The 24,380-nt window shown below is 45.9% G+C and overlaps 2 protein-coding genes across 2 annotated transcripts in view; both read right to left on the bottom strand.

Moving 5' to 3' along the window:
* Positions 1–737: 737 nt before the first annotated feature.
* On the bottom strand, positions 738–16,411 carry LOC125940727 (lysosomal alpha-mannosidase-like). The gene is made up of 3 exons (XM_049657203.1): positions 16,217–16,411; positions 11,634–11,765; positions 738–984 (listed from the first exon to the last, which is right to left on the bottom strand). Exons 1-3 carry the CDS (start codon positions 16,397–16,399, stop codon positions 742–744), a joined length of 558 nt encoding a protein of 185 aa, XP_049513160.1. The 5' UTR covers positions 16,400–16,411; the 3' UTR covers positions 738–741.
* Positions 16,412–16,961: 550 nt separating this feature from the next.
* The window catches only part of LOC119431550 (lysosomal alpha-mannosidase-like), a 34,562-nt gene continuing 27,143 nt past the window's right edge, over positions 16,962–24,380 (bottom strand). The window contains exons 13-16 of the mRNA XM_037699030.2: positions 22,686–22,805; positions 17,738–17,810; positions 17,581–17,667; positions 16,962–17,027 (exon numbers count right to left, since the gene is read on the bottom strand). Of these exons, the coding sequence (XP_037554958.2) occupies positions 16,962–17,027; positions 17,581–17,667; positions 17,738–17,810; positions 22,686–22,805 (346 nt within the window). The remainder of the gene's footprint in view (positions 17,028–17,580; positions 17,668–17,737; positions 17,811–22,685; positions 22,806–24,380) is intronic.

The raw sequence follows: 24,380 nt of genomic DNA, 5'->3' as shown, positions 1-24,380 counted from the left end.
CGTTAAATTTCTTGCAAGCGGACGACAAGGATATGCGTAAACTACTTCTTTACGGTTACACATGCACCGTACTTCATATTCGGAAAAATAGTTTGCGTAATCACTTCCGAGTGAATTTCTAAACATAGTTGAAGGCAATGAGCAATGTATTGTACAAGGGGTCATAGGAGGTTATACCTCCATCATTATTTAAGAATCCTCATCTCATTTACGTCATTACTTCTTCGTCATTCAATCGTCCTGAAATCGTCGACGTCATACAGTCGTCATGATATCGCGATTCTCATTGGCGAGCGTGACATGCGAGTGCCTTAGCAAAGTGGGACCATACCGGGATATGTTTCATATAGCTGAAGGAAAGTGAGTCTTAGAATAACCACGACAGATGTTATACAAACGTGATTTCAGGATTATGGTCTGTTGCTACATTGCTCACACGCTAATCGCGCTACCATCAAGAGTCATCGTGAGATGAGTTCTGCTGGGATTTTTCTTCCTTTTTATCTTTCTTGCCCCCGTTTCTTTTCCTAGCGTGTAGGGTAGCCAACCGGGAGCAACCATGGTTAACTTCCCTGGCGTGCTTTCTCCTAAACCGTTTAAAAATTACAAATAAAAGTTAAACCGTATCCTTTGTTTATAGCCTAGTCTGTCATAGCTAAAGTGTTCCCGTTGAACGCTAGCGCCCAATTATCTCTGTGATAAGCAATAATTGAAGCTGCAACTTTCATGTCTGAAGTTTCTTTATTCGGCTACTAGCTGCGCCAGGAAAGAAGCAATCTCTCCTGGGGCGAGCCTCACGACAGTGTCACCTGTCTGTGACATCGTGCTTGTCTGAGGCGTTGGCATGTTCAGATCGGGAACGTGCCTTTGAGCGTAATCTGCGCCCGATGTGGGCCAGCTGTGACGAGTGGGGCCCGGCAGATACTGGTTGGCACCGAGGGTGACTGGCTTGACGTCTTCCAGCCGGTGACCTGCGAGCAGACGCTGCAGCGCACGGAAAGGTTAACTGGATGATCTATCTATCTATCTATCTATCTATCTATCTATCTATCTATCTATCTATCTATCTATCTATCTATCTATCTATCTATCTATCTATCTATCTATCTATCTATCAAGAATGTATGAAGTATGTATGAAGTATCTATCTATCTATCTATCTATCTATCTATCTATCTATCTATCTAGCTATCTATCTATCTATCTATCTATCTATCTATATATCTATCTATATATCTATCTATCTATCTATCTATCTATCTATCTATCTATCTATCTATCTATCTATCTATCTATCTATCTATCTATCTATCTATCTATCTATCTATCTATCTATCTATCTATCTATCTATCTATCTATCTATCTATCTATCTATCTATCTATCTATCCTATCTATCTATCTATCTATCTATCTATCTATCTATCTATCTATCTATCTATCTATCTATTTCTGCATGTGTGTATGTGTGCGTGTGTTTGAGCATGCGTGTTGTCAGTCGTTTCTTTTGGAACGTAATCCTCCAGAATGTAATTCAATGCATCTTGTCTTTATGTCATCATCATCATCAGCCTATTTTATGCCCACTGCGATCTCCAATTACCCCTGTCTTGCGCTAGCGTATTCCAACTTGCGCCTGCAAATCTCGCAACTTCATCATCCCATCTGGTTTTCTGCCGACCTCGACTGCGCTTCCCTTCTCTTGGTATCCATTCTGTAACCCTCCCTAATGGTTCACCGGTTATCCATCCTACGCATTACATGGCCTGCCCAGCTCCATTTCTTCCGCTTAATGCCAACTAGAATATCGGCTATCCCCGTTTGTTCTCTGATACACACCGCTCTCTTCCTGTCTCTTAACGTTAGTCCTAAGATTTTATTGCGATAGCAATTATATGGACACTTCAACCGGATTTCTGCCGTCGGCGTCACCGTCGCCGTGAGGTTCCGTATAGATAAAATCTTCGCCGGGCGCCGTATGCCCGAGCGGAAGCGTGCGGGGACGCGCGCTATCACGGAGAGCGAACGCACTCAATCTCCCACGGGCAAGCAAGGAAACGGGAAGCCAGCGCCGGAGGGAGCGGGGGGGGGGGGGGGGGGGGCGCACTCCTACTCTGCCAACAACCGCGCTCATCGCTCGCTCGCACCGTCTCTTATCTCCACACGGCTCTGACCTTTGTATGCGCTGTGCAGTCGCCGCTCAGTTTCCGTTGAAGCGATAGACCGCACGTACCTCGCCCGCTGCGGCGTATGCGCTTGCTGCCAGCGTTTTGACAGTCGTTGTCTGCAGTCATTCAGTGTGATCTATTCATGTTTGTTTGTGCGCGCTCACACCACGCTTGTTCATTCAGTTAGTAATAGTCGGGCCACATTTTCCAACGCACGCTACACATGCAAATGCTGCCCAGATCGGCAGTGCTGCGCTACAGGTGTGTCCCTTCGCACGCGCTCCCCACGGGAAGCGCTTCTCATCAACACCACCGTTCCACACGCGCCTTCTCGTGGTCATCGAGTCTCTCTTCATGTCGGTATACTTACGCCGCAGCACACCTGCTTACTTAATCAGCTCATGTTTACTACAATTCATATTGCTACCAAAGCCGCTCACCTTACTTCGTATGACATTGCTGTGTTGCTATCGCATTCATTGCTTCGCCCTTAGGGCGAAACTGTGACAACCTTTCGTTCCATCGCTCTTTGTGCGGTGATTAACTTGTTCTCGAGCTTCTTTGTTAACCTCCAAGTTTCTGCCCCATATGTTAGCACCGGTAGAATGCAATGATTGTACACTTTTCTTTTCAACGACAGTGGTAAGCTCCCAGTCAGGATTTGGTAATGCCTGCCGTATGCACTCCAACCCAATTTTATTCTTCTGTAAATTTCTTTCTCGTGATCAGGGTCCCCTGTGAGTAATTGACCTAGATAAACATACTCCTTTACAGACTCTAGAGGCTGACTGGCGATCCTGAATTCTTGTTCCCTTGCCAGGCTATTGAACATTATCTTTGTCTTCTGCATATTCATCTTCAACCCAATTCTTACACTTTCTCGATGAAGGTCCTCAATCATTTGTTGTAATTCGTCGCCATTGTTGCTGAATAGGACAATGTCAACTGCAAACCGAAGGTTGCTGAGATTATCGCCGTTGATCCTTACTCCTAAGCCTTCCCAGTCTAAGAGCTTGAATACTTCTTCTAAGCATGCAGTGAATAGCATTGGAGAAATTGTGTCTCCTTGCCTGACCCCTTTCTTGATAGGTAACTTTCTACTTTTCTTGTGGAGTTGTGGAGGACCAAGGTATACTGTGGAATCCTTGTAGATGTTTGCTAAGATATTCACGTATGCCTCCTGTACTCCTTGATTACGCAATGCCTCTATGACTGCTGGTATCTCTACTGAATCAAATGCCTTTTCATAATCTATGAAAGCCATGTAGAGAGGTTGATTGTACTCCGCAGATTTCTCGATTACCTGATTTATGACAGGGATATGATCCATCGTAGAATATCTCTTCCTGAAGCCAGCCTGTTCTCTTGGTTGGCTGAAGTCAAGTGTTGCCCTGATTCTATTGGAAATTACCTTGGTGAATATTTTATACAATACTGAACGCACGCGAATGGGTCTATAATTCTTCAAATCTTTAACGTCTCCCTTCTTATGGATTAGTGTAATGTTGGCATTCTTCCAGCTCTCTAGTACACTTGAAGTTGTGAGGCATTTCGTATAAAGGGCCGCAAGCTTTTGAAACATGATATTTCCTTCGTCTTTGATTAAATCTACTGTTATTCCATATTCTCCAGCAGCTTTCCCCCTGAACATGTCTTTCACGGCCATTCTAACTTCATCGCTAGTTATAGAAGGAGCCTCTGTATCCGGTTCATCACTAATTCGAATGAAAGTAGTTTGGCTGTTTTGGGCACTGTACAGGTCAATATAAAATTCTTCCGCTGCTTTTAATATGTCATCGAAATTGCTGATGATATAACCATGCTTATCTTTCAGTGAATACATCTTGCCTTGTCCTATGCCAAGCTTTCTTCTTACTGATTTAATGCTGCGTCCATATTTTACAGCGTCCTCAATCTTCCCCACGTTATAATTTAGAATATTCCTTACTTTCTTCTTGTTGATCAGTTTTGACAGTTCAGCGAATTCTATCTGATCTCTTGTGTGGGACATTTTCATGTTTTGTCGTTTCTTTATTAGGTACTTCGTTTCTTGGGAGAGCTTACCTACTGGTTGCCTTGGTGCCTTACCTCCCACTCCAGTTGCTGCTTCTGAGATCAACCTAGTTATGGTTTCATTAATTACCTTTAGGTTGTCTTTATCTTGCTGTTCTAAAGCTGCATATTTGGTTGCGAGCACCAGCCTGAATTGGTCTGCTTTTTACCCTTACTGCCTCTAGGTTGGCCTGTTTCCTCTTGACTAATTTTACTCTTTCTCTCTTCAAATTGAGAGAAATCCTAGACCTCACTAACCTATGGTCACTGCACTTTACCTTACCTAACACTTCTACATCCTGCACTATGCTTGGATCAGCAGAGAGTACGAAATCTATTTCATTCCTTGTTTCTCCATTAGGGCTTTTCCAGGTCCACTTCCTGTTGCTGCGCTTCCTGAAGAAGGTATTAATTATTCGGAGCTTATTCCTTTCCGCGAATTCTACTAACATCTCTCCTCTTGCATTCCTAGAAACGATGCCGTAGTTGCCAATTCTTTGCTCACCAGCCTGCTTTTCCCCCACTTTTGCATTGAAGTCGCCCATGACTACAGTAAACTGAGTTTGCACCTTTCTCATTGCTAATTCAACATCTTCATAAAACTGTTTTATTTCTTGATCATTGTGACGAGAGGTTGGGGCGTAGGCTTGCACTACCTTCCCTTTGTACTACCTTCACTTTGATGGTTTACGGACATTGAAACGCACGGGAGTGTCCATGTTCCCACATATGTCAAGATCAGAGGACCGTCGTCGTCGAAATCAAGTGATACCATCCGAAGAGTGGACTGGCCCAAATTCCAGGCTGTTATTGAAGACCAATGTCAAGGTAATTTATTACGTAATTTGGAAGACATAATCAAAACCACAGTGCAAGACAGTACACATACTCTAATGTGCTCTTCGAAATTCACTGAATTTGACGTAGAATTAGAGCGACTTCGAGCTATACGGCGACCTGCCGAACGTAGATACCGACGCACGAAGTCAATGGACGATCTACGGACCGCTAGACGCCTACAAAAGAAGATCCAGCGCCAGTTAGATAAGCTAGAGTCACAACGCTGGACTGCTTTCTGTGAATCGTTAGACCCTCGCAAGCCCCTATTGTACTTATGGAGGACGGTGAGAGGGCTCAGGACGCCACCCGTACAGCGGTCTCCATTCAAGGCTCTGGCCCTCTTCCAACAACGACCAGATATTGATGTCGCAGAAGACTTCTGTGCCAGATTATCCGGGCAACGCACAGCTTCCAACAGCTTATGACGTTTCATCAGCTTCCCGCCACCACGTGACCCCCGCATGGATCTTCCATTTTCAATCCATGAACTCAAGGCGAAGCTAGCTTTGTGCAGACACACGTCGTCACCCGCACCTGACGGAATTTCTTACAGAGCTCTGTGTCATCTGGGTGAGAGGGCGAGGAGTGTTCTCCTTGAAATCTATAATGAATCCTGGCGAGCTGGCACACTTCCCACAAGCTGGAGGACTAGTCGCATAGTTCCGCTACCAAAGCCGACGGAAAGTCTCCGTTGGAGCTTTCATCGTATCGCCCGATTGCATTAGCGAGCTGCGTGGGAAAAGTGATGGACCGGATGATCCTCGGACGCCTGGAGTGGTACTTGGAATACCACAACGTCTACCCAGTTGCCATGGCAGAATTCCGACGCGGCCGCTCGTCGATTGATAATGTCGTCGACCTGGTTACCTATGTTAAGCACCAAAAAGGGTGTAAACGTCTGTGCGCTTCTTTGTTCCTCGACGTCAAAGAAGCGTACGACAACGTTACACATCAATCTATCCTCGCCGCTCTCGAAGAGATAGGCCTCGGTGGTCGGATGTTGCGATGGATTCATAGCTATCTCTCTATGCGATCTTTCTCTGTGAGCACCGAGGAAGGCCACACTTCGCATTACACCTACTGTTGTGTCCCCCAAGGTGGTGTACTGAGCCCTACGTTGTTTAACCTTACGCCGATTGGTCTCCTTCATCACCTTCCAAACACAGTTAAATTATCAATGTACGCGGATGACATATGCGTTTGGGCGTCCGGAGTGACAGGCCTACAGCTGCGCGCCAGGCTCCAAAAAGTTGCCACTCAGACTGCGCACTATATCCGAAATCAAGGCCTGGAGATTTCATCCGACAAATGTGCACTTGTGGCATTTACGCATAAGCCTATGACGCACTACAGCATGTTAATCAATGGGCAGATGATACCATTTGTACGGTCATACAATTCCTGGGTGGCATAATTGACAGAGACGTCTCATGGAGCCCCCATGTATTCAGGCATCTGTCACCTTTTGAACTTCTTCGCTGGAAAGACCTGGGGAATGTCGACAAGCGCTATGCTTCGATTATATAGAGTACTTTTTCTCGGCTTCTTGCGGTACAGCTTGCCAGCATTGACTAACGCAAGTACAACAAGCCTACGTACTATACAAAGTGTGCAGGCCCAGGCGCTCCGGATTTGCCTAGGTCTTCCTCGAAGTGCGTCAACGGCGGCAACTATTGCAATCGCCAGAGACCACCTCATAAAGACCCACATCACAGTTGAAGCAATAAGAATGCACGTAAGGCACCTTGCACGGACTCCTTGCCACCATCTAGCCTCTCTACCTGCGGAGATACCACACGCCTCGTTCTGCCGAATGGTATCCGCGCATCATGCGGCTATACCATCTTGCTTCACACCTGCCGCGAGACCTTCCACTCCTCCTTGGTGCCTCGTTCAGCCAACGATCAACCTGACAGTACCTGGCGTCCGGAAAAAAGTAGATATGTCATCGCCGGCTCTTAAACAGCTTACCTTACTCCTATTATATAAAAAGTGCCGGAATTACACCCACATATACACCGACGGTTCCGTCTTGCAGAACAACTCTACAGCCGCTGTCGTTATTCCAGAAAAAGCCACCACAATCAAAATGAAAACATCTCACTTGACGACGTCGACGGCAGTAGAACTCGCAGCGCTTCGAGTCACACTACTTTTTATTAATGAAGAACCAGCACACAAATGGTCCGTTTTCTGCGACTAGAAGACGGCACTGCAGAGTTTACTGTCAGCCTTACGGCGCGGTCCACAGGAACAACTGGTTTTCGAAATCACAGAGGCCATACACCACCTGACTGAGAAAGGACACGAAATAATTTTTCAGTGGCTGCCAAGTCACTGTGGAATTATTGACAATGAACGTGCCGATCAAGCTGCTCGTTCAGCTCATGAACAAGACAACCGCCTATCGATCCCGCTGTCTAGGACAGATGCTGCAAGGATGCTCCGCCTACTTGCACGCCAATGCACTTCATCAGACTGGAACAAACCACATTTTATGCACGCCCGATTATACACCTCGGATCCAACCTCAAGCCTTCGACTTCCAACAATACTTCCCCGAAGAGATGTGACCCTTCTGTGTAGGCTGTGGTTGGGCGTCGCGTTCACCAATGCCTACGCGTTCCGCATAGGGATGGCCGACAGTGCAGCATGTCACAATTGTGGAGACGCGGAAATGATTCGTCATGTTATTTGTCAGTGCCCACAATACAGTGTGCAGAGACAATCGCTCTCCGTCGTGCTGAACCAGTTGGACGACTAGCCGTTTTTGGAAGAAAGAATTCTGCAACATCGACGCGACTCAACATCGCATCCCAAGGCCGTGCAAGCGCTCCTGCGGTCCCTGAAGTCCACTGGCCTGTGTGAACGTCTCTGATTGGAACGCCTCCTTTGTTACCTATGCCTGTGTCTTTTTTGAGTGTGTTTTTTTCGCTCTCTCTCTCTTTGCACTCTCTCCAACCCCTTTATTCCCCACCCCAGTGTAGGGTAACAAACCGGAAACTGACTTCTGGTTAACCTCCCTGCCTTTGCTCTCTCGCTTGCTCTCTCTCTTGTACCTCCTATTCAGCTTTATTACGACGACTGCTACCCTCTCATTAATGCTGTAGAATTCATCAATGTTGCCCGCTATGTTGTTATGGACTAGAAATCCTACCCCGAATTCTCTCTTATCTGGAAGACCTCTGTAGCAGAGGACGCGGCCGTTAGTCAGCACTGTGTAAGCCTCACCAGTTCTTCTAACCTCAATAAGGCCAATAATATCCCAGGCAATGCCTGATAATTCGTCAAATAGTCCTGCTAAGCTAGCCTCACTCGATAGGGTGCGCGTGTTGAACGTTGCCAGGTTCAGTTTCCATTGGCGGCCTGTCCGGACCCAGAGATTCTTAGCACCCTCTGCCGCGTAGCAGGTCTGACCGCCGCCTTGGTCAGGTGCTCCGCAGCCACTGGGGGACTGAGGGCCATGGGTTAATTGTCGGAGTCATGAGGGAGGTAGCGGCCGAATACTGCACCAGGGAGGCCAATTCCTGTTCTGCTGAGGGAGTGACTTTGATAGAGCTTAGTGGGCCTTCCTAGTTTGGTTGTACCTGAACTAGTATAGCCCCACTAGCTCTCGGCAATAATTTTTTTTTCTTGCCGGTGTCAGGCACCACTCCATGCCTGAAAATGTAGTGGACTGTAGTCTTTATGTAGTGTTTTCGAATTACTATCGACCGTGAATCACCATCTGACTTCGTATGCGCGCATACAAATAAGACTGATGCTTTTTTTTTGGTGTTGCTTACTGTCCACGTAAGAAGCAGCAATTGAAGTGGGAGGTAGGGCACCAAGGCAACCAGTAGGTAAGCTCTCCCAAGAAACAAAGGACCTAATAAAGAAACGACAGAACATGAAAATGTCCAACTCAAGAGATCAGATAGAATTCGCTGAACTGTCAAAACTAATCAACAAGAAAAAAGTAAGGGATATTTGAAATTATAACGTGGGAAAGATTGAGGACGCTGTAAAATATGGACGCAGCATTAAATCAGTAAGAAGAAAGCTTGGCATAGGACAAGGCAAGATGTATGCACTGAAAGATAAGCATGGTAATATCATCAGCAATTTCGATGACATAGTAAAAGCAGCGGAAGAATTCTATACTGACCTGTACAGTGCCCAAAACAGCCAAGCTACTTTCACTCAAAATAGTGATGAACCGGATACAGAGGCTCCTTCTATAACTAGCGCTGAAGTTAGAAGGGCCTTGAAAGACATGACCAGGGGAAAAGCTGCTGGAGAAGATGGAATAACAGTAGATTTAATCAAAGATGGAGGAGATATCATGCTTGAAAAGCTTGGGGCCCTTTATACGCAATGCCTCACAACTTCACGTGTACCAGAGAGCTGGAAGAACGCCAATATTATACTAATCCATAAGAAGGGAGACGTTAAGGAAATGAAGAATTATAGACCCATTAGCTTGCTTTCAGTATTGTATAAAATATTCACCAAGATAATTTCCAATAGAATCAGGGCAACACTTGACTTCAGCCAACCAAGAGAACAGGCTGGCTTCAGGAAGAGATATTCTACGATGGATCATATCCATGTCATAAATCAGGTAATCGAGAAATCTGCGGAGTACAATCAACCTCTCTACATGGCTTTCATTGATTATGAAAAGGCATTTGATTCAGTAGAGATACTAGCAGTCCTAGAGGCATTGCGTAATCAAGGAGTACAGGAGGCATACGTGAATATCTTAGCAAACATCTACAAGGATTCCACAGCTACCTTGGTCCTCCACAAAAAAAGTAGAAAGTTACCTATCAAGAAAGGGGTCAGGCAAGGAGACACAATCTCTCCAATGCTATTCACTGCATGCTTAGAAGTATTCAAGCTCTTAGACTAGGAAGGCTTAGGAGTGAGGATCAACGGCGAATATCTCAGCAACCTTCGGTTTGCAGATGACATTGTCCTATTCAGCAACAATGGCGACGAATTACAACAAATGATTGAGGACCTTAATCGAGAAAGTGTAAGAATTGGGTTGAAGATGAATATGCAGAAGACAAAGATAATGTTCAATAGCCTGGCAAGGGAACAAGAATTCAGGATCGCGAGTCAGCCTCTAGAGTCTGTAAAGGAGTATGTTTATCTAGGTCAATTACTCACAGGGGACCCTGATCACGAGAAAGAAATTTAAAGAAGAATAAAATTGCGTTGGAGTGCATACGGCAGGCATTACCAAATCCTGACTGGGAGCTTACCACTGTCGTTGAAAAGAAAAGTGTACAATCATTGCATTCTACCGGTGCTAACATATGGGGCAGAAACTTCGAGGTTAACAAAGAAGCTCGAGAACAAGTTAAGGACCGCACAAAGAGCGATGGAACGAAACATCTTAGGACTAACGTTAAGGGACAGGAAGAGAGCGATGTGGATCAGAGAACAAACCGGGATAGCCGATATTCTAGTTGACATTAAGCGGAAGAAATGGAGCTGGGCAGGTCATGTAATGCGTAGGATGGATAACCGGTGGACCATTAGGGTCACAGAATGGATACCAAGAGAAGGGAAGCGCAGTCGAGGTCGTCAGAAAACCAGATGGGATGATGAAGTTAGGAAATTTGCAGGCGCAAGTTGGAATACGCTAGCGCAAGACAGGGGTAATTGGAGATCGCAGGGAGAGGCCTTCGTCCTGCAGTGGACATAAAATATAGGCTGATGATGATGATGATGACTGTCCACGTCTGACAAGTAGTACATGTAATGATGTGCTTTATCGCGATATGCAATGCTATTCTAGCCATTACGCAGATAATTAATGTTCTGATTACGAGCACCGTACCTGCTGTGGTGGCTTAACGGCAATGTTGTCGCGCTGCTAAACGCGAGGTCGCGGGATGAAATCCCGGCAATGGCGGTCACATTTCGATGGGGGCAAAAGGCAAAAACCCCGTCTCCCGCAATATTGGGGTACGGGAAAGATCCCCAGGTGGCCAAAATTATCCCTCACAATCCCTCACAATCAGATAGTGGTTTCGGCACGTACAAAACCCCACAATTCGGTTCCATTACGTGCACCGTGAATGGATGTTTTCCCAATCGCGCTCCGACTATGGTGTATGGTAGCAAGCTGTGTTGAGTGTCCCAGCTAACGTTAGCAAAGCTGTCCGAAAGAATGAAAATATTTTAAAATAGACAGCGCAGGCTGCGGTTTTACGACCTGCGCTGTTCGGTCATCATGCGCCTGATGACTGAATACCGTAGGTCCTAAAATCGTATGTTCCACAATCTTTCTCTTTCAACAGCTTGGGTAACCTTAACTGGGATGTACACTTTATCTTGGATTTGGTATGATTTATTCTAAAGATTGACTTTTTCTGCGTTTATTATTTCTTTTTTTTCCATTGCTTAGTCACTGAGATTTAGTTTTGATGTTTGGGATCGCCCTTCCTTCTGTCGCCCATTTTCCCAGGATCTTCCACGACCAACGACAAGATGCCTCTAGGACGGAAGCACAGACATCCAAAATTAGCAGGAACTACAAAGCTTGCGCAAGCTAATGCTGTCGTTTAAATGTACGCACCGTAATGTTGACTTCCACAGCTTCGTCGGTGACCGCAAGGTGCTCGAGACGAAGCAACACTTGGGACCCCGAGATCCTTTCCAGGGTTAACACGTGCACAGTTCTGGGTAGCGGTGACTTCAGTATAGAAAACTGGAATGAAAAGAAATTCTGGCAGAACCCATCTCACGGCTACTGTCGATGGTAATGCGATTAGCGTTCAAGCAAGGCCGCCACACACCGGCATGTCACCGTCGAAACGAGTCACTTATAAGCCGTGTACTAGAGCCGGGCTTCTCTATCGCTCTTGATGATGATGATGATGATGATGATGATGATTTATTGGCATCCCCTTTGAAACGGGGTGGCGACAAATAGTCACCTAGCCTGCTTGATTTAATCAAGTATACTACACATGTTCTTTATCTAGCATTTTTGTATACCTTTTTCAAAAATTTAGCTTGTACCACTGCCTATGATTTTAAGAGATCAGGTTGTATCCATCTTTTCCCTGCTTTTTTTCCACCAGTACTCTAATCGTCTCTTGCTGATCTCTACGGCTGATCTGTTTATGTTTCCTTCCACTTTAAACCCAAGCGCTTCTGGGAGTTGCACGTTACCTACGGTTCTCGCTGGGTGGATCCCGTCGCATTCCATTAGGATGTGCTGAGTGGTCTCTGGATCTTTACTGCAGCATACACATGTCTCATCTATTCCTTCCACTTTAAACCCAAGCGCTTCTGGGAGTTGCACGTTACCTACGGTTCTCGCTGGGTGGATCCCGTCGCATTCCATTAGGATGTGCTGAGTGGTCTCTGGATCTTTACTGCAGCATACACATGTCTCATCTAGTTCCGAATATTTGTTCCGATATGTTTTCGTCCTTAGGCAACCGGCTCGAGCCTCAAATAGCAAGGCACTGCCCTTTGTGTTGTCGTACAGATTTTCCCTTCTAATTTCTTTCTTCTCATTCTTGTAAATCTCCATTGTCCTTTTCGTTTCCATTCTTTGCATCAAATTCACGGTCTCTATTTCTCTCACTTTCTTTATGATGACCCCTGGTTATCTATTTACAGTTTCGATTATCCTGTACTTGGTTGCCAACTTCCTTGACCTCTTCCTCCATTCTGTGTCCACGCTTTTCATGTAGAGATACTTGTGCACTTTAGCCGCCCATTTATTTTCATCCATGTTCCTGAGCCTTTCTTCAAAACTAATTTTGCTTTGTGCTTCTCTGACTTCAAAAGAGGCCCAACTCATGTCTCCATGCACTGCCTCATTTGTCGTATTACCGTGGGCTCCCAAAGCCAACCAGCCTACTGATCTTTGGTTAACTTCCAAACCCGCCAATATATCCGATTTTAAGCATATAATGGCATTTGCGAATGTTAGCGCTGGCACCATTACTCCTTTCCAGATTCCATGCGCCACCTCATACTTATTGTGGCCCCACAGTGCTCTGTGTTTCATTAATGCTGCATTCCGCTTCCCCTTTATTTTCAGATTATCTTGGTGATTGCTTGAGTAATTCTTTCCTTCGTTTATGTGTACGCCGAGGTACTTATATTGCTTCACTATGGGTATTACTTGCTGTTGAATTGACACCACGAAGTTACTCGTGTGTTCATTAAAGATCATAATCCCTGATTTCTCTGTGCTAAACTTAAGGCCTAGATTTGTCGCTGCGTTCCCACAGATATTCGCAAGTACCTGTAAATCTTTTTTATTGTCCGCTAGTGCTTCCTTCTGGGCAGCCTGCGCCATCTAGGTGCACGCCCTTGAAGTCTTCGCGAAGTTCCGCTTGTTTTTTGTGGCCTTCGAGATTCGTGACGCACTAGTGCGCACTAACGCTGAGAAACATTGCCTCGCTGCCGGCGAGAACTTGTGACGCAGCGCTAAAGCGTCAGGCTGCTGTACTTGAGGAACGTAGTTGAACACTGCCCAGCACAGAAGAAATTTTAAAGGAATTATTTTCATTCATCAACAGTTTAATAAGGCTAGGATGGATAGATAGACCCAAAAAGGCGCAGGCTGCAGATGCGGCGATGAAGGAAAGAACGTTTATTTGACATTTTAACTCTAAAAAAAAAAAAAAGCTCTGTGACACAATATTGCCTCTAGAATGAAAAATATATAACATTATTTAAATACGGACAAAGACGAAGTGGAGGTTTATCCGCGACGTCCTGGCTGCTTTTATGCTTTGGTCACACATAGCAAATATCTCTATATTTATCCTTTTAGGCAACATTATATTGGAAAGTTCGTCAGTTCTTATAGCCAAGCGGTCTCTTACTAAACCGACGAGCCTGTATTTTGATGCTAACTCATTGCGTCGCGCACGACCGCAGAAAGTGTTCGATGTGTCTTGTCTCGTTCCGCTGTTCTTGAGAACCTACAAAACAGGAAAGGTGCTCCACATGCTTGCCTTCAACACCGGGGATCTCCAGAAGGGTCCATTGCCTTCAACGAAGCTTCGCGCCTTCTTTCGTTTCCATAAGAGACTCTGATGTGTGGGATTCGTGGTAAACACTCGTGACACGGACTGAGACGCTTATGAGCAGAACAATTGCCGGTGCCTATCGCCAGGTTAAACCTGCCTGTAGACCTGTAGCTACAAGCCTCCTGCTCCTCTTGCTCTCTTCCTACAACCATCATCACCACCACCACCACGACAAAAACGACATCAGCATTGCGTTGCGCTTGTTTGGTTTGCCATGATGCGATGCTAGGGATATAGTGAACACGAGCACTGAGCGAAGGGGACACAATACGGCGCTGAACTGGCAACGGTAAATTTATTGTGATACGCTTCTGAATTAATATTGACAACCGTATCAAAGCAGAGGGTGAAAATACAAGAAACAAAACATGCAAGGCCATACACATAGGTATGTGCTTTTCAAGGCATGATAGTTGACTTTTGTTAGCCTTTCTTAGCGAGCGCTAGCAAACACCGTTCTTTTTTCTTTTTTTTCGAGAGGCTCACAGAAGGGTTGGTTACCCACCTGTTACCCAGTCTGTGTTTTTTTTTAAACTTATTTCACTGTTTACATTCACGTACTGCAGCCCCCTTGGGACTATTGCAGGAGTGGGGAAAACATCGCATATGTGCACACAAAAATTGGTTAATGGTAATGAACGAACTTCTCCAGGCAAAGCAATACAATATTCTATACGGTCGAGCACCTCTACAACGAAATGATCTGTTTAACGAAGGAATAATTTTGTCCCGGTTCTATTATCAGCTGTGGGGTGTGCGACCATTACAAAGAAGTGACCTGTATAACGAACGATTTCGGAGGTGCCAAACACTTTGTTATATTGGCGTTCGACTGTTGAAAGAAAGACTGTTTGCACATGTCGGTTAGAGGCTGAAACATTGAAAGCTTTAGGCTTTGAGTACTACGAGTACGTGAAGGTTCAACGAACACAATATATTTATCTAAGTGGGTACAACCTGAAGAGTTCATTTCAATGATATGGCGTGTAGACAAATGTGCTAGGTTCATACTAGAAAGGTTAGAAGGTGAACAGTCCCTGTGCTAACTACGACAAATAAAACGTGTTTCTTGTGTACAGACTCAATCTTGTTGATAGTTATTCTTGTGGGCTGATATGATCTCCCTCGCTTAGTCTATTGGTGCTGTTGCCAGTGTCGGGTGGTGCCGCCTTCATTTCATGTCCCTGTCCGTTAGCGCTGGTCTCGCAACACTCTTTGATTGACCGCCCGGGTACATGCAAACAGCAACATCCTCATGTATGACGAAAAAGTGACCGACATTTTTCTAAGGCTAAAGCCTCCCTTTGTTCGCCTAAACACGTTCATATAAGCAAGATACAATATCGCGTGGGGGCTTATTGTTAGGTTGATTTTTATGCTCAATAGCGCAGTCATCACGTACATCTAAAATACACTTCACGGACGTTCTTGGTCATCGGTTACGATATAACGGCTTCGTACAAAGTGGTATCATTTTTTGGAAAGCCCGTATGGAAACATAGATAAATTATGTGTCGCCGCATCCATCTAGCTTCAAGTTGGAGCACAAGATATTTTTTTTTTGCTCTTAGCGCTTCTAGTACAACATTGAAAATAATAAAACCGATGTCCACAAGGATGGACACAGGGAAGAGAGGTCGGCTCGAGGCAGACTCCTCTTTGGCCACACAGTGGCGCCAGGGGACATCACTGACGTTATCGCTCTAGTTTTCACGTGAAGCTCAATAAATAAATAAATAAATAAATAAATAAATAAATAAATAAATAAATAAATAAATAAATAAATTAAATAAATATTTGTTTTGTGTGTGTACCGAAATAGTCAGAACAATGTGCGTGAAAATACAAGAACGCGCCAATTGTCTGTCACCTGCGACGGGCCAAACAAATTTGGTGACAATTAACCAGGCTAAGACAGTGACGTCTTTCGAGAACACGGTCGAGCCACGGGATAACGTTAAAGAGACACTCAACTCTTTGGGCATTCGCATGTGAAGCCTTCACAGTGAGTCACCATTAGCCCGATACAATTCCCTTCAACCACAACTATGCCCGGGCTTCGAATCGTCATTTGTGTGCATTATTCTACCTGCATACTCACCGTGTCCTTCTTGGGAACCCACTCACCAGGAGATACCACGATCACTGGCCTGTATACGAGCTGCAGCGCCTGCAGCCGCATCAGCTGCCGAGCTTCGGACGAAGAACCCAGGAAAAGCCGGTGCGTTCCTCTGGCGACCACGCCCTCACCATCGACGCCATCTTCCTGAAGAGTCTCGGGCATTCCCAGATCATCGTTTGTGGAGTGACGTCTGTGTATCTGTCACGGCATTCGCATTATGTAAATGCTGGCTATGCATTAAGCCCCCCCCCCCAAACACACACACAAACACACACAACATCCACCCAACAAAAACGAGGCAAACAATGAAACGAACGAACGAATGAAAGAGACGAGAGAGTGAGCGAGCGAACGAAAGGCTTGTTACATTTTTCCTAAATTGGTTATGTTTGGCCTACCCTATTGGCAGTAATGGGCAGCTGGGTATGCTAGGATCGGTAAGCATGGGACAAAGTGACGTAATGATCAGAACTGGGTTATTTCGAAGCGTTGCGCTGACGCGCCACTCCTACAAACGGAGAATGTGGCAGAATCACTTTCGGCGGCATTTTTTTTTAATACAAAGTTTTAGCTTGTCCGGTATTCCGGTGAACTCAGCCGCACTGGGCAGTTTACTGAATGGGCGCAAAGCGCAAACGTGAGCGGCTTTACAGGTGGGGCCACCTCGTGGCGCAGAGTTGAACGAGACAAACACTGAGCTAATATTTTCTCAACCAAGTGTATTCTACTTCGCTGCAGGGGTTACTTTTCGGCAAACGTGAATCGTGACGCTTTTAGGCTGCTGCTGCTGCTGCAAAAAAAAAAAAAAATAACCCTGCAGCGAAAAAGATTGCACTTGGCTACTGCAATTATTAGCTCTGTGTGTCTGTATGGTTGAGCTCTGCTCCAACAGGTGGCTCCGGCCGCTCACGTTTACGCCTCCGCCCATTCGGTAAAACGCCCAGTCCATTGGCGTTTAACGGAATATCGGACCGGCTAAAACTTTCTAATTCGTGAGCACTAGGAGTGTCAAGCGAATGTGTAAACTTTGGGGAAACGGTCACATGATATATATATATATATATATATATATATATATATATATATATATATATATATATATATATATTGCAACTGGCTTTGGTCTACTCAATACCACAGTCATTGTCCCTTCGCTCCTCTAAGAGGCAGAACGTGCGAATTTGCAGTGTGCTGAACGCGGTTTAAAACATTGATCCGATACCTCAAAAAGGCGCTACGTAATGCTAAGGCAGTTCTCGGGCATTTAACGCTAAATCGCCATCAATGTCTTTTTTTTTGGGGGGGGGGGGAGGGGGAAGGGGTTTGGAGGTAGGCTTTAATACCATCAGTTCCAAGTGGCCGTGCCTCATGCTGGTTCCCCCCTGGGTTCTGTCGGGAAGGATCATCATCTGCAGGTCCTTCGCTCGGTCCTGCGAAAAGATGCATCTGATTTTGTCATGGAGAGTTCGAATCGTGAGAGTTGTAGACTCTCTGACTAACCTCAATGTAGATCCATGATACGACTGGGTGGTAGTTACCCGGGATGGGCAGGTTGCCATCTTGAAATGTCAGCCTGCGAGCAAGGAGAGCAAAGGCCGCGCACATTAATTGCCCTCAAGAAGGCAGCCATCTTTGAAGGAATGACGTGACGGCACCCTCACTCGACCCCTTCCCCTTTAGGAGAAGGCGTTTTCGCCTATAAGGTATAATGAGATCATATTATTAGGAAGCACTGTCTCATAAGTGCTACAAAACGAAATAAAAAAATAATCGTGTATACATATCCATTACGCCCAACCAAATAACATTTTACAACAAACAGTAGCATCTCTCTGCCACCGAAACATTGAGGTAGAAAGAAATTGAAAAGGCGGCTAAGCATCGAACAATTAACTGATAAAACGAAGTGATGAGCGTGACGTTAAAGCGATTCTGACAGCAAATTGCTTTTTTTTTCGTTTTTATAGCTTTATTGGATCTCCGTCGATCCAGTAATTGCGCTATGGAGTGTTATATCCCTGAGAGTGCAACAAATGTTAAATTAACTTACAACCTAATACGACTATTTCAAAACAGGCACTGGCAAGCGCAGCGCAGCTACGGACATAGTCAAAAAGAAAAAAAAAAGCTCTCATTGCATCATTGAGCGGTCTCGTAGTATCAGATATCACTGACGTGTATAAACGCATTATGACCGTGCTGCCAAAAGCTGAGTCCGTTGAGCCCTCGACGGCACAAAACGGGAAAGCGGGTTCCCCTGCTTTTCCAAGCGAAGCCAATTTGGAAGCGTACAGCGACACGGTCATTGTATTACCTTGAACCACCACACATGCCACATGATCGCCATTTGCGCTTTCGGTGGCGTAATGTTACTTTTCACGTCCGGAGGCCACGCTGCGCTTGACGCGCGTATTGATCAGCTTGTATAAAAGGTGCGTTATAATCGATTAATTGTGGCGCTCTCAAAGAACTGAGCCTTCGTGCCGTAATTATGGAGTCGACAACTACCTAAACAGCGCGAAAAATTGCGGGTCACATTTTTGCGCCGATAGTGCTTTAAGACATCGGAGGGGATTAGTCAACTCAAACGAGGATAGCATATATTCTAATACAGATTCTAAGCTCGGTAGTGGAGTTGGTGCAGGTTTGGCAGTGCGTAATCCAGACTACCTGCCGGAGCCGCTGAATGGGTGTTGAAGTGAGGAAATGGATTCGAGTGTGGCAGAGAGTCCAGTGGAGCGAGAAGGTTCCGATACACTCAGTCGAAAGACGGAGTCCACTCACTAATGGAGAAAAATAATTGGTGTATAAAACATGGCGACCGAGACGTGTCTCCGGCTCCATAATCTCCTCCATGCTCATGCAGTCCGCTAATGCACAGCCTTCGCGATCTGTTTCGGTTACTCAGAAGCGACCGCTCTTGGCGCGTGGATTTCGACAACACCTATTGCAGATCGCTGTAACACCCATCAATCATACAGTGGACCTGGCTACATAGCTTTCTACTAACGTAACAGATGGAACTGTTGTACTGCGATCATACAGATACCATGGGAATGATGGTTAGTACACGGATTTCTATTATTCGGGCTTGCGGCTTCAGGCGTTCCCACAACTTTATGTACTAAGCTTTACCTGACTCAACTGGCCTACATTTCGAAGCAATCATGTTTTGTGAACACAGAAGGAACTGAGACAGCGATGATGTGATTAAACGCGTGTTTTCAGAATGTGCTACTAATCTTATTTTATGTGCATCATGTTGTGAAAGGTCATTGCTGGGCTGTCTGTCAAATGCTGCGACTGTTTGTAGGGGGACGGGGGCCCTGTCAGGCATTTTGTCCTTCCTCTTCCCCTAAAATGTACCTGTACGACGGTTACACTTTGAATAATTCAAACTTCTCTTCATTTCACTTCACTGCCACAAGAGCGTGTTTACAAAGGAAAGGGTCGCTTTTGTGTTTTGTTTTCTTCAATAGTGGGCTCAGGCTCCGCCGTTGCGGCAGCACTCGGACACTCGCGTTCCCATGTGTATGCCAGCTAAGTTCGTCCGGGAACCCGAGATTCCGTAGCGGCAATCTAAATCCGACGACGTTCGCGAAAAAAGTGTAGGCATTCATCAAGGCCCCATTCTTTCGCCTACGCTCTCGAATCAAATAATGCCAGGACTGGCTGCCTGTCGGCGACAGATTCATGGTGACTGATTAACCACATATATGTATAACGTGGACATTGCGGACGGAAAGTGGCGACCCTCATTTGACGACCCAAGGAGTTACTAGGGCAGTGCAGAGGGTGCTTGATACGTTGCACAGACTGTCTGCGAGAGGAAGGCATGCAGTTGCCCCGGAGAAGACAAAGTACATCCTTCCTGGCTGGCACGCCACACGAAAAGGAATAAAGTGTGGCTGGAAACCTGAAAGAGCGCTAGAAGGATAGGTCAACATTCTACATCGCAACTCACGAGAGAGGAGGGGCAGCTACCTAACTCAAACGACTGGAATCTAGGTAGAAGCAGCTTCTGCACCTCATGAGAATACATCGCATAAACGTGAAGGAGCGAGCACACGTACGGTTCACGCTTTGACGTCTGCTTGTGCTTACTTCAAGGTCTTGTTACGGTGCTGTGTGCTTTTACCTCACCAAATGACAATTGAGCAAGCTCACAAAAAAAAAAAAAAAAAAAACACTGGGAGTTTTCTCGTGGGAAAAATGGGTCTATCCGAGCATGCACAAGTCGAAGATCTGCGTCATAGCCTCGGCCTTCTTTACTCGGACACCTCATATCGGAATGCCAAGAGGAATCATCGCCGCCATTACACGCGGTCGGAACTTCAATCTGGACCGAGTCATCTTGAGTTATACGTAGAGCGCTCATTGGACAAAGTGAAAGTGCTCCCTGCTGTCGCTCCTTGGAAAGACGTGCAGGTTAGCGCCATAAAACCGGTCCATGAACGGGCTGATGACACGACGCTTGTATAGAGCCAATCTTGCAGAACAGGTTGGCCTTGCAGGAAAATGCCACATTCACAGACGCGGCCTTAAATTCCGGCACCTCGCGAGCGGCGTTGGCAGCTGTTAGATGTGGGAAGCAATGGAGGCCATCCTGTTAGCCATAAAGCCTGACGGAAGAGGTGAGAAATAGTCCGAAAGACACCAGACGCAAGGAGTTCACTATATTCAACGTCTCCTATAGTACCCGGATAGCACATGAACACATGGCATCAGGGCCTCATGTGCATCCTTTCGCCACGATTACAGCATGGTGGTGCGGGTGCACTATAGGGCCCAGGGCACTCGGGTAGCACGGGCAACGGTGTGGCCTACAGTTCTGTGAGCGAGTTGTCACTTTCCCGCTCATCCCTCCTGGACCCGGTAGCTCTCGCTACTGTGAACCTGGACCCGAAGCAGGAGTGCGAGCGACTCAAACAGCGAGCGACAAGGGAGCTGAAGGCGAAAATGCCACACAGTGCCCTCACTTTGCCCAAGGGGATTCCTAGAGCGATGAAAGTGTTGGGGCACAAGGCCAGGAGGTTTAAGCCCTCACTGAAGGCTCTTGGCCAGGTGGTGTGCGCACGCCGATTCTAAAGTCGCGATCTCACCCTCAAAGGCAACGTCTCGACAATGAGGAGGAGGAGGACACAGCACAATGAAACTTATCGTCAGTGATTTGCAGCACGACGATCAGACGAAGTTTCGGAGGAAAATGAATGACGCGATAGCCATGGAAGGACGGCCCATTTTGAGAGCATGAATACGAAGGTACGAAAATATTCTTCCGATATTCCCCCTTCAACATTATGTTGGGTCCCGAAAAGTGTAAAAATGCAATGTAATATAAAAAGACTACAATAAACTTCAAACTTCAGTCGCATTAAAAATGGCGCAGATCGCACGCACTGTCGGAATCGGTCTAAGAGAACTTGTGGTGAGCCGGCCGGACGAAACGTCACATATTGCCAAGAGACGTGCAGCGGACTGCGATTATAGTTCCCTATTTCCAGAGTAGAGGCATGGCAAGGAAGAAAAGACAATAAAAAAGAAAGAAACGAAATATGGGTGATGACGCTACCTTCAAATCGTCGAACTAGCAGCTCGCGACGTCGTACATTTTTGCGTACACTCATCGGCTGTAATTATTTGCTTTGAAAAAGGAAAATTGTGTACACTAGACAAAAGTAAGCAAAGTTTCATGGTTTGGAAGACTGTGGACTTTTCTGCCATAATGATGACGTTCAGAAACTTAGCAGTGTTATTTACGGGACATTCACATCACGAGTAGCCCAACTTTAGAGCAAAATTCAACGAGGCAAAGCAGCACAGATCATTTCATGCTTCAGTAATGTACTTTCCATCTCGAACAGAATTTTAAGCAAGGCATGATAATAATGTAAGTCGAAGCGTAGTAATTGATGAGTCTATTAATTCCTCAACCATTCCGGCGAACTTTGCTAATTTCTGGCCTTTTCGCACTTCCTCGCCCTACCAAGCCTATTTTAAAATAAATTTTTCCGGTTGCGTTCACGAAATTGAGGACTGCAGAACGAACAAGTGACATCCATAGGCTGTGAATAACATGAGCTTTATCGCGGAACTTCTGGTTCGTGTGCTTTTTCTCACGGGTATGTATGTATGTGTGTGTGTGTGTGTGTGTGTGTGTGTGTGTTTGTGTGTGTGTGTGTGTGTGTGCGTGCGTGCGTGCGTGCGTGCGTGTCTACATGCATGCATGCTGAGGACTATGCATTTACAATCTTTAATACACTCTATAGAAATTGTCCTCTTGGATATTGCTGACAAGTCCTACATCAGCTTGCCTAACTTTACGGAATGTGCCGGTGGGCTTCATTGAGAATGCGGCGTGCGATGTAGTGCATGCACATCAGACTGAATTTCTGCGCTACCAGGTTCGTGCCCTCAAAAAGACTCCGCCGCAGTTCCAAGTACTCACGTCCTGTGCATGTTCCTCCAGCCATTGTTATCCGTGTAGAAGCCATCGCTCTGCAGGTCACTCTCGAACTTGCTGATGACATCGCAGCCCGTAACCTTGTCGCGTCCCATGTCCCGCATTCTGAGAAGCAAAGCGCAGTTTTACACTTGGTTCAGGAACATTGTCAGAACCAGTGAAACCATCAAGTAGACAGAAAGACGCACTAAAATTTCGCACCACAAATTCTACCTTATATTACCCTTTCTTATACCTTCCGGCTCTTAAGCCCAAAAATCGCGTATCCTTCGGGACAGATATCCCTCAATGCCTCCGTGTGTCTCTTCCGATCCTCGTAATCATCCTCCGCTGGTGCAAGTCTCTGGGTGTTCTCCCAATTTTGGCCAGCGTTGGAGACAATCTACTTTGACAGCTAAGACAGCTTCGAGCCCGAGTAATGGGACGCGTCTAGAATCGGCTAGATGATGTTTCTACGATGTGACGCCACCTGGCGTCCACAAGAAAAAGCTAAGAAAAGCTTATTATGTTGCCCTATTTTATTACTTTGCGTGGGCGAACCCATGGAAAATCCAACAACGTTTACTTTAAACGCACAACAAAGGGTGACTGTTCTGAGGCACCTTATCCCTGTTTATAACCTTTATACCACAATATGCTGCTCCATCTGTCAGCGCCCTTCTTGGTTTTAGGTTTGCCTGTAGGCAAACGACCTTCCCGTTTAGTTTACAACTCCGCTGTCCAAACAGGACGGCGGCTGAACAGCAATGTCGCCTGCACCGTTTTCGACTTCGATGGTGTCTTCGCGAAGCTGTCTCCTTTGCCGGCTTCGTCGGAAGCGGAAAGAGACTCAAGATGGCCGCTGTCAGCTTAACTGTCTGTTTAGCCACCTACGACGAGTATTGGAACACAGACTTTATCAGGAGACGACGGTTCATGGAGGGAGGTTACGACTACCGTCAGATGGGCGCGAGTTCCGACACCTCAACAGTCCCTGACCTGACCAAAGTCTGTTGCTCCAGCGTCCCCAGCGGATATTCACCATATTTTGTGCTTTTAACAGACAGTTGTACGTGTTGTCTCATGGGCGACTGCTTTGCTAAGTCACTACTAAAATTTCGCCGTCAGCAGGACCTCCAAGCCTTTATTTAAATACACACCTATGCCGCATCGAGGGCAAGCTTATGAAATAAAATGGCGGACCTGTAGAGGCCAGTGAACGTCTATCAGACAAGTCGAGAGTTGGAGGAACGTCGGATTTTTGCTTTGTTTGTTTATTTGCATAAATAAATGCCTACTAATCCCTGCAGTGACTCAGAAATATAAGCGTCTCAGCAATCAATGCCTGAGCGTCCATCTGGCCCAAAAAAGACAAATACATAAAAGACTACATGATAGTGCAATCGAAATTCATTAAGCAGAATAGGAATCGAGTACCTGGATATTGAATAAGTACAATAACAAATAAAAAAGCTCTAGTAGTCTACTAGCAATCAGACCCATTTGTACGGCATAGTTTAGTTAACTAAATTTTGGGGTTTTATGTGCCAAAACACGATCTGATGAAGAGTCAAGCCATAACGGGGGACTCCTGCTTAGTTCTGGCCACCTGATGCTCTATATCATACAGTCAATGCCCGGTACACAGGCGTTTTTGCATTTCGCCCGCCCCCCGCCCCCTACGAAATGCGGCAGCCGCGA

The sequence above is a fragment of the Dermacentor silvarum genome, chromosome 10, assembly GCF_013339745.2.
Source record: "Dermacentor silvarum isolate Dsil-2018 chromosome 10, BIME_Dsil_1.4, whole genome shotgun sequence".
NCBI lineage: Eukaryota > Metazoa > Arthropoda > Arachnida > Ixodida > Ixodidae > Dermacentor > Dermacentor silvarum.
The sequence above is the reverse complement of the archived record's forward strand: the minus strand, read 5'-3'. Positions and strand labels throughout refer to the sequence as shown.

Bases quoted from the DNA above. Each gene is read 5' to 3' on its own strand.
- LOC125940727 (XM_049657203.1), bottom strand. From the start codon at position 16,399: ATGCCCGAGACTCTTCAGGAAGATGGCGTCGATGGTGAGGGCGTGGTC. The intron at 11,766-16,216 runs GTGAGTATGCAG...TTTTCATTCCAG, and splicing joins GGGTTCCCAAGAAGGACACG to TTTTCTATACTGAAGTCACC. The intron at 985-11,633 runs GTGCGTACATTT...CGTGCGCTGCAG, and splicing joins CTGTGGAAGTCAACATTACG to CGTCTGCTCGCAGGTCACCG.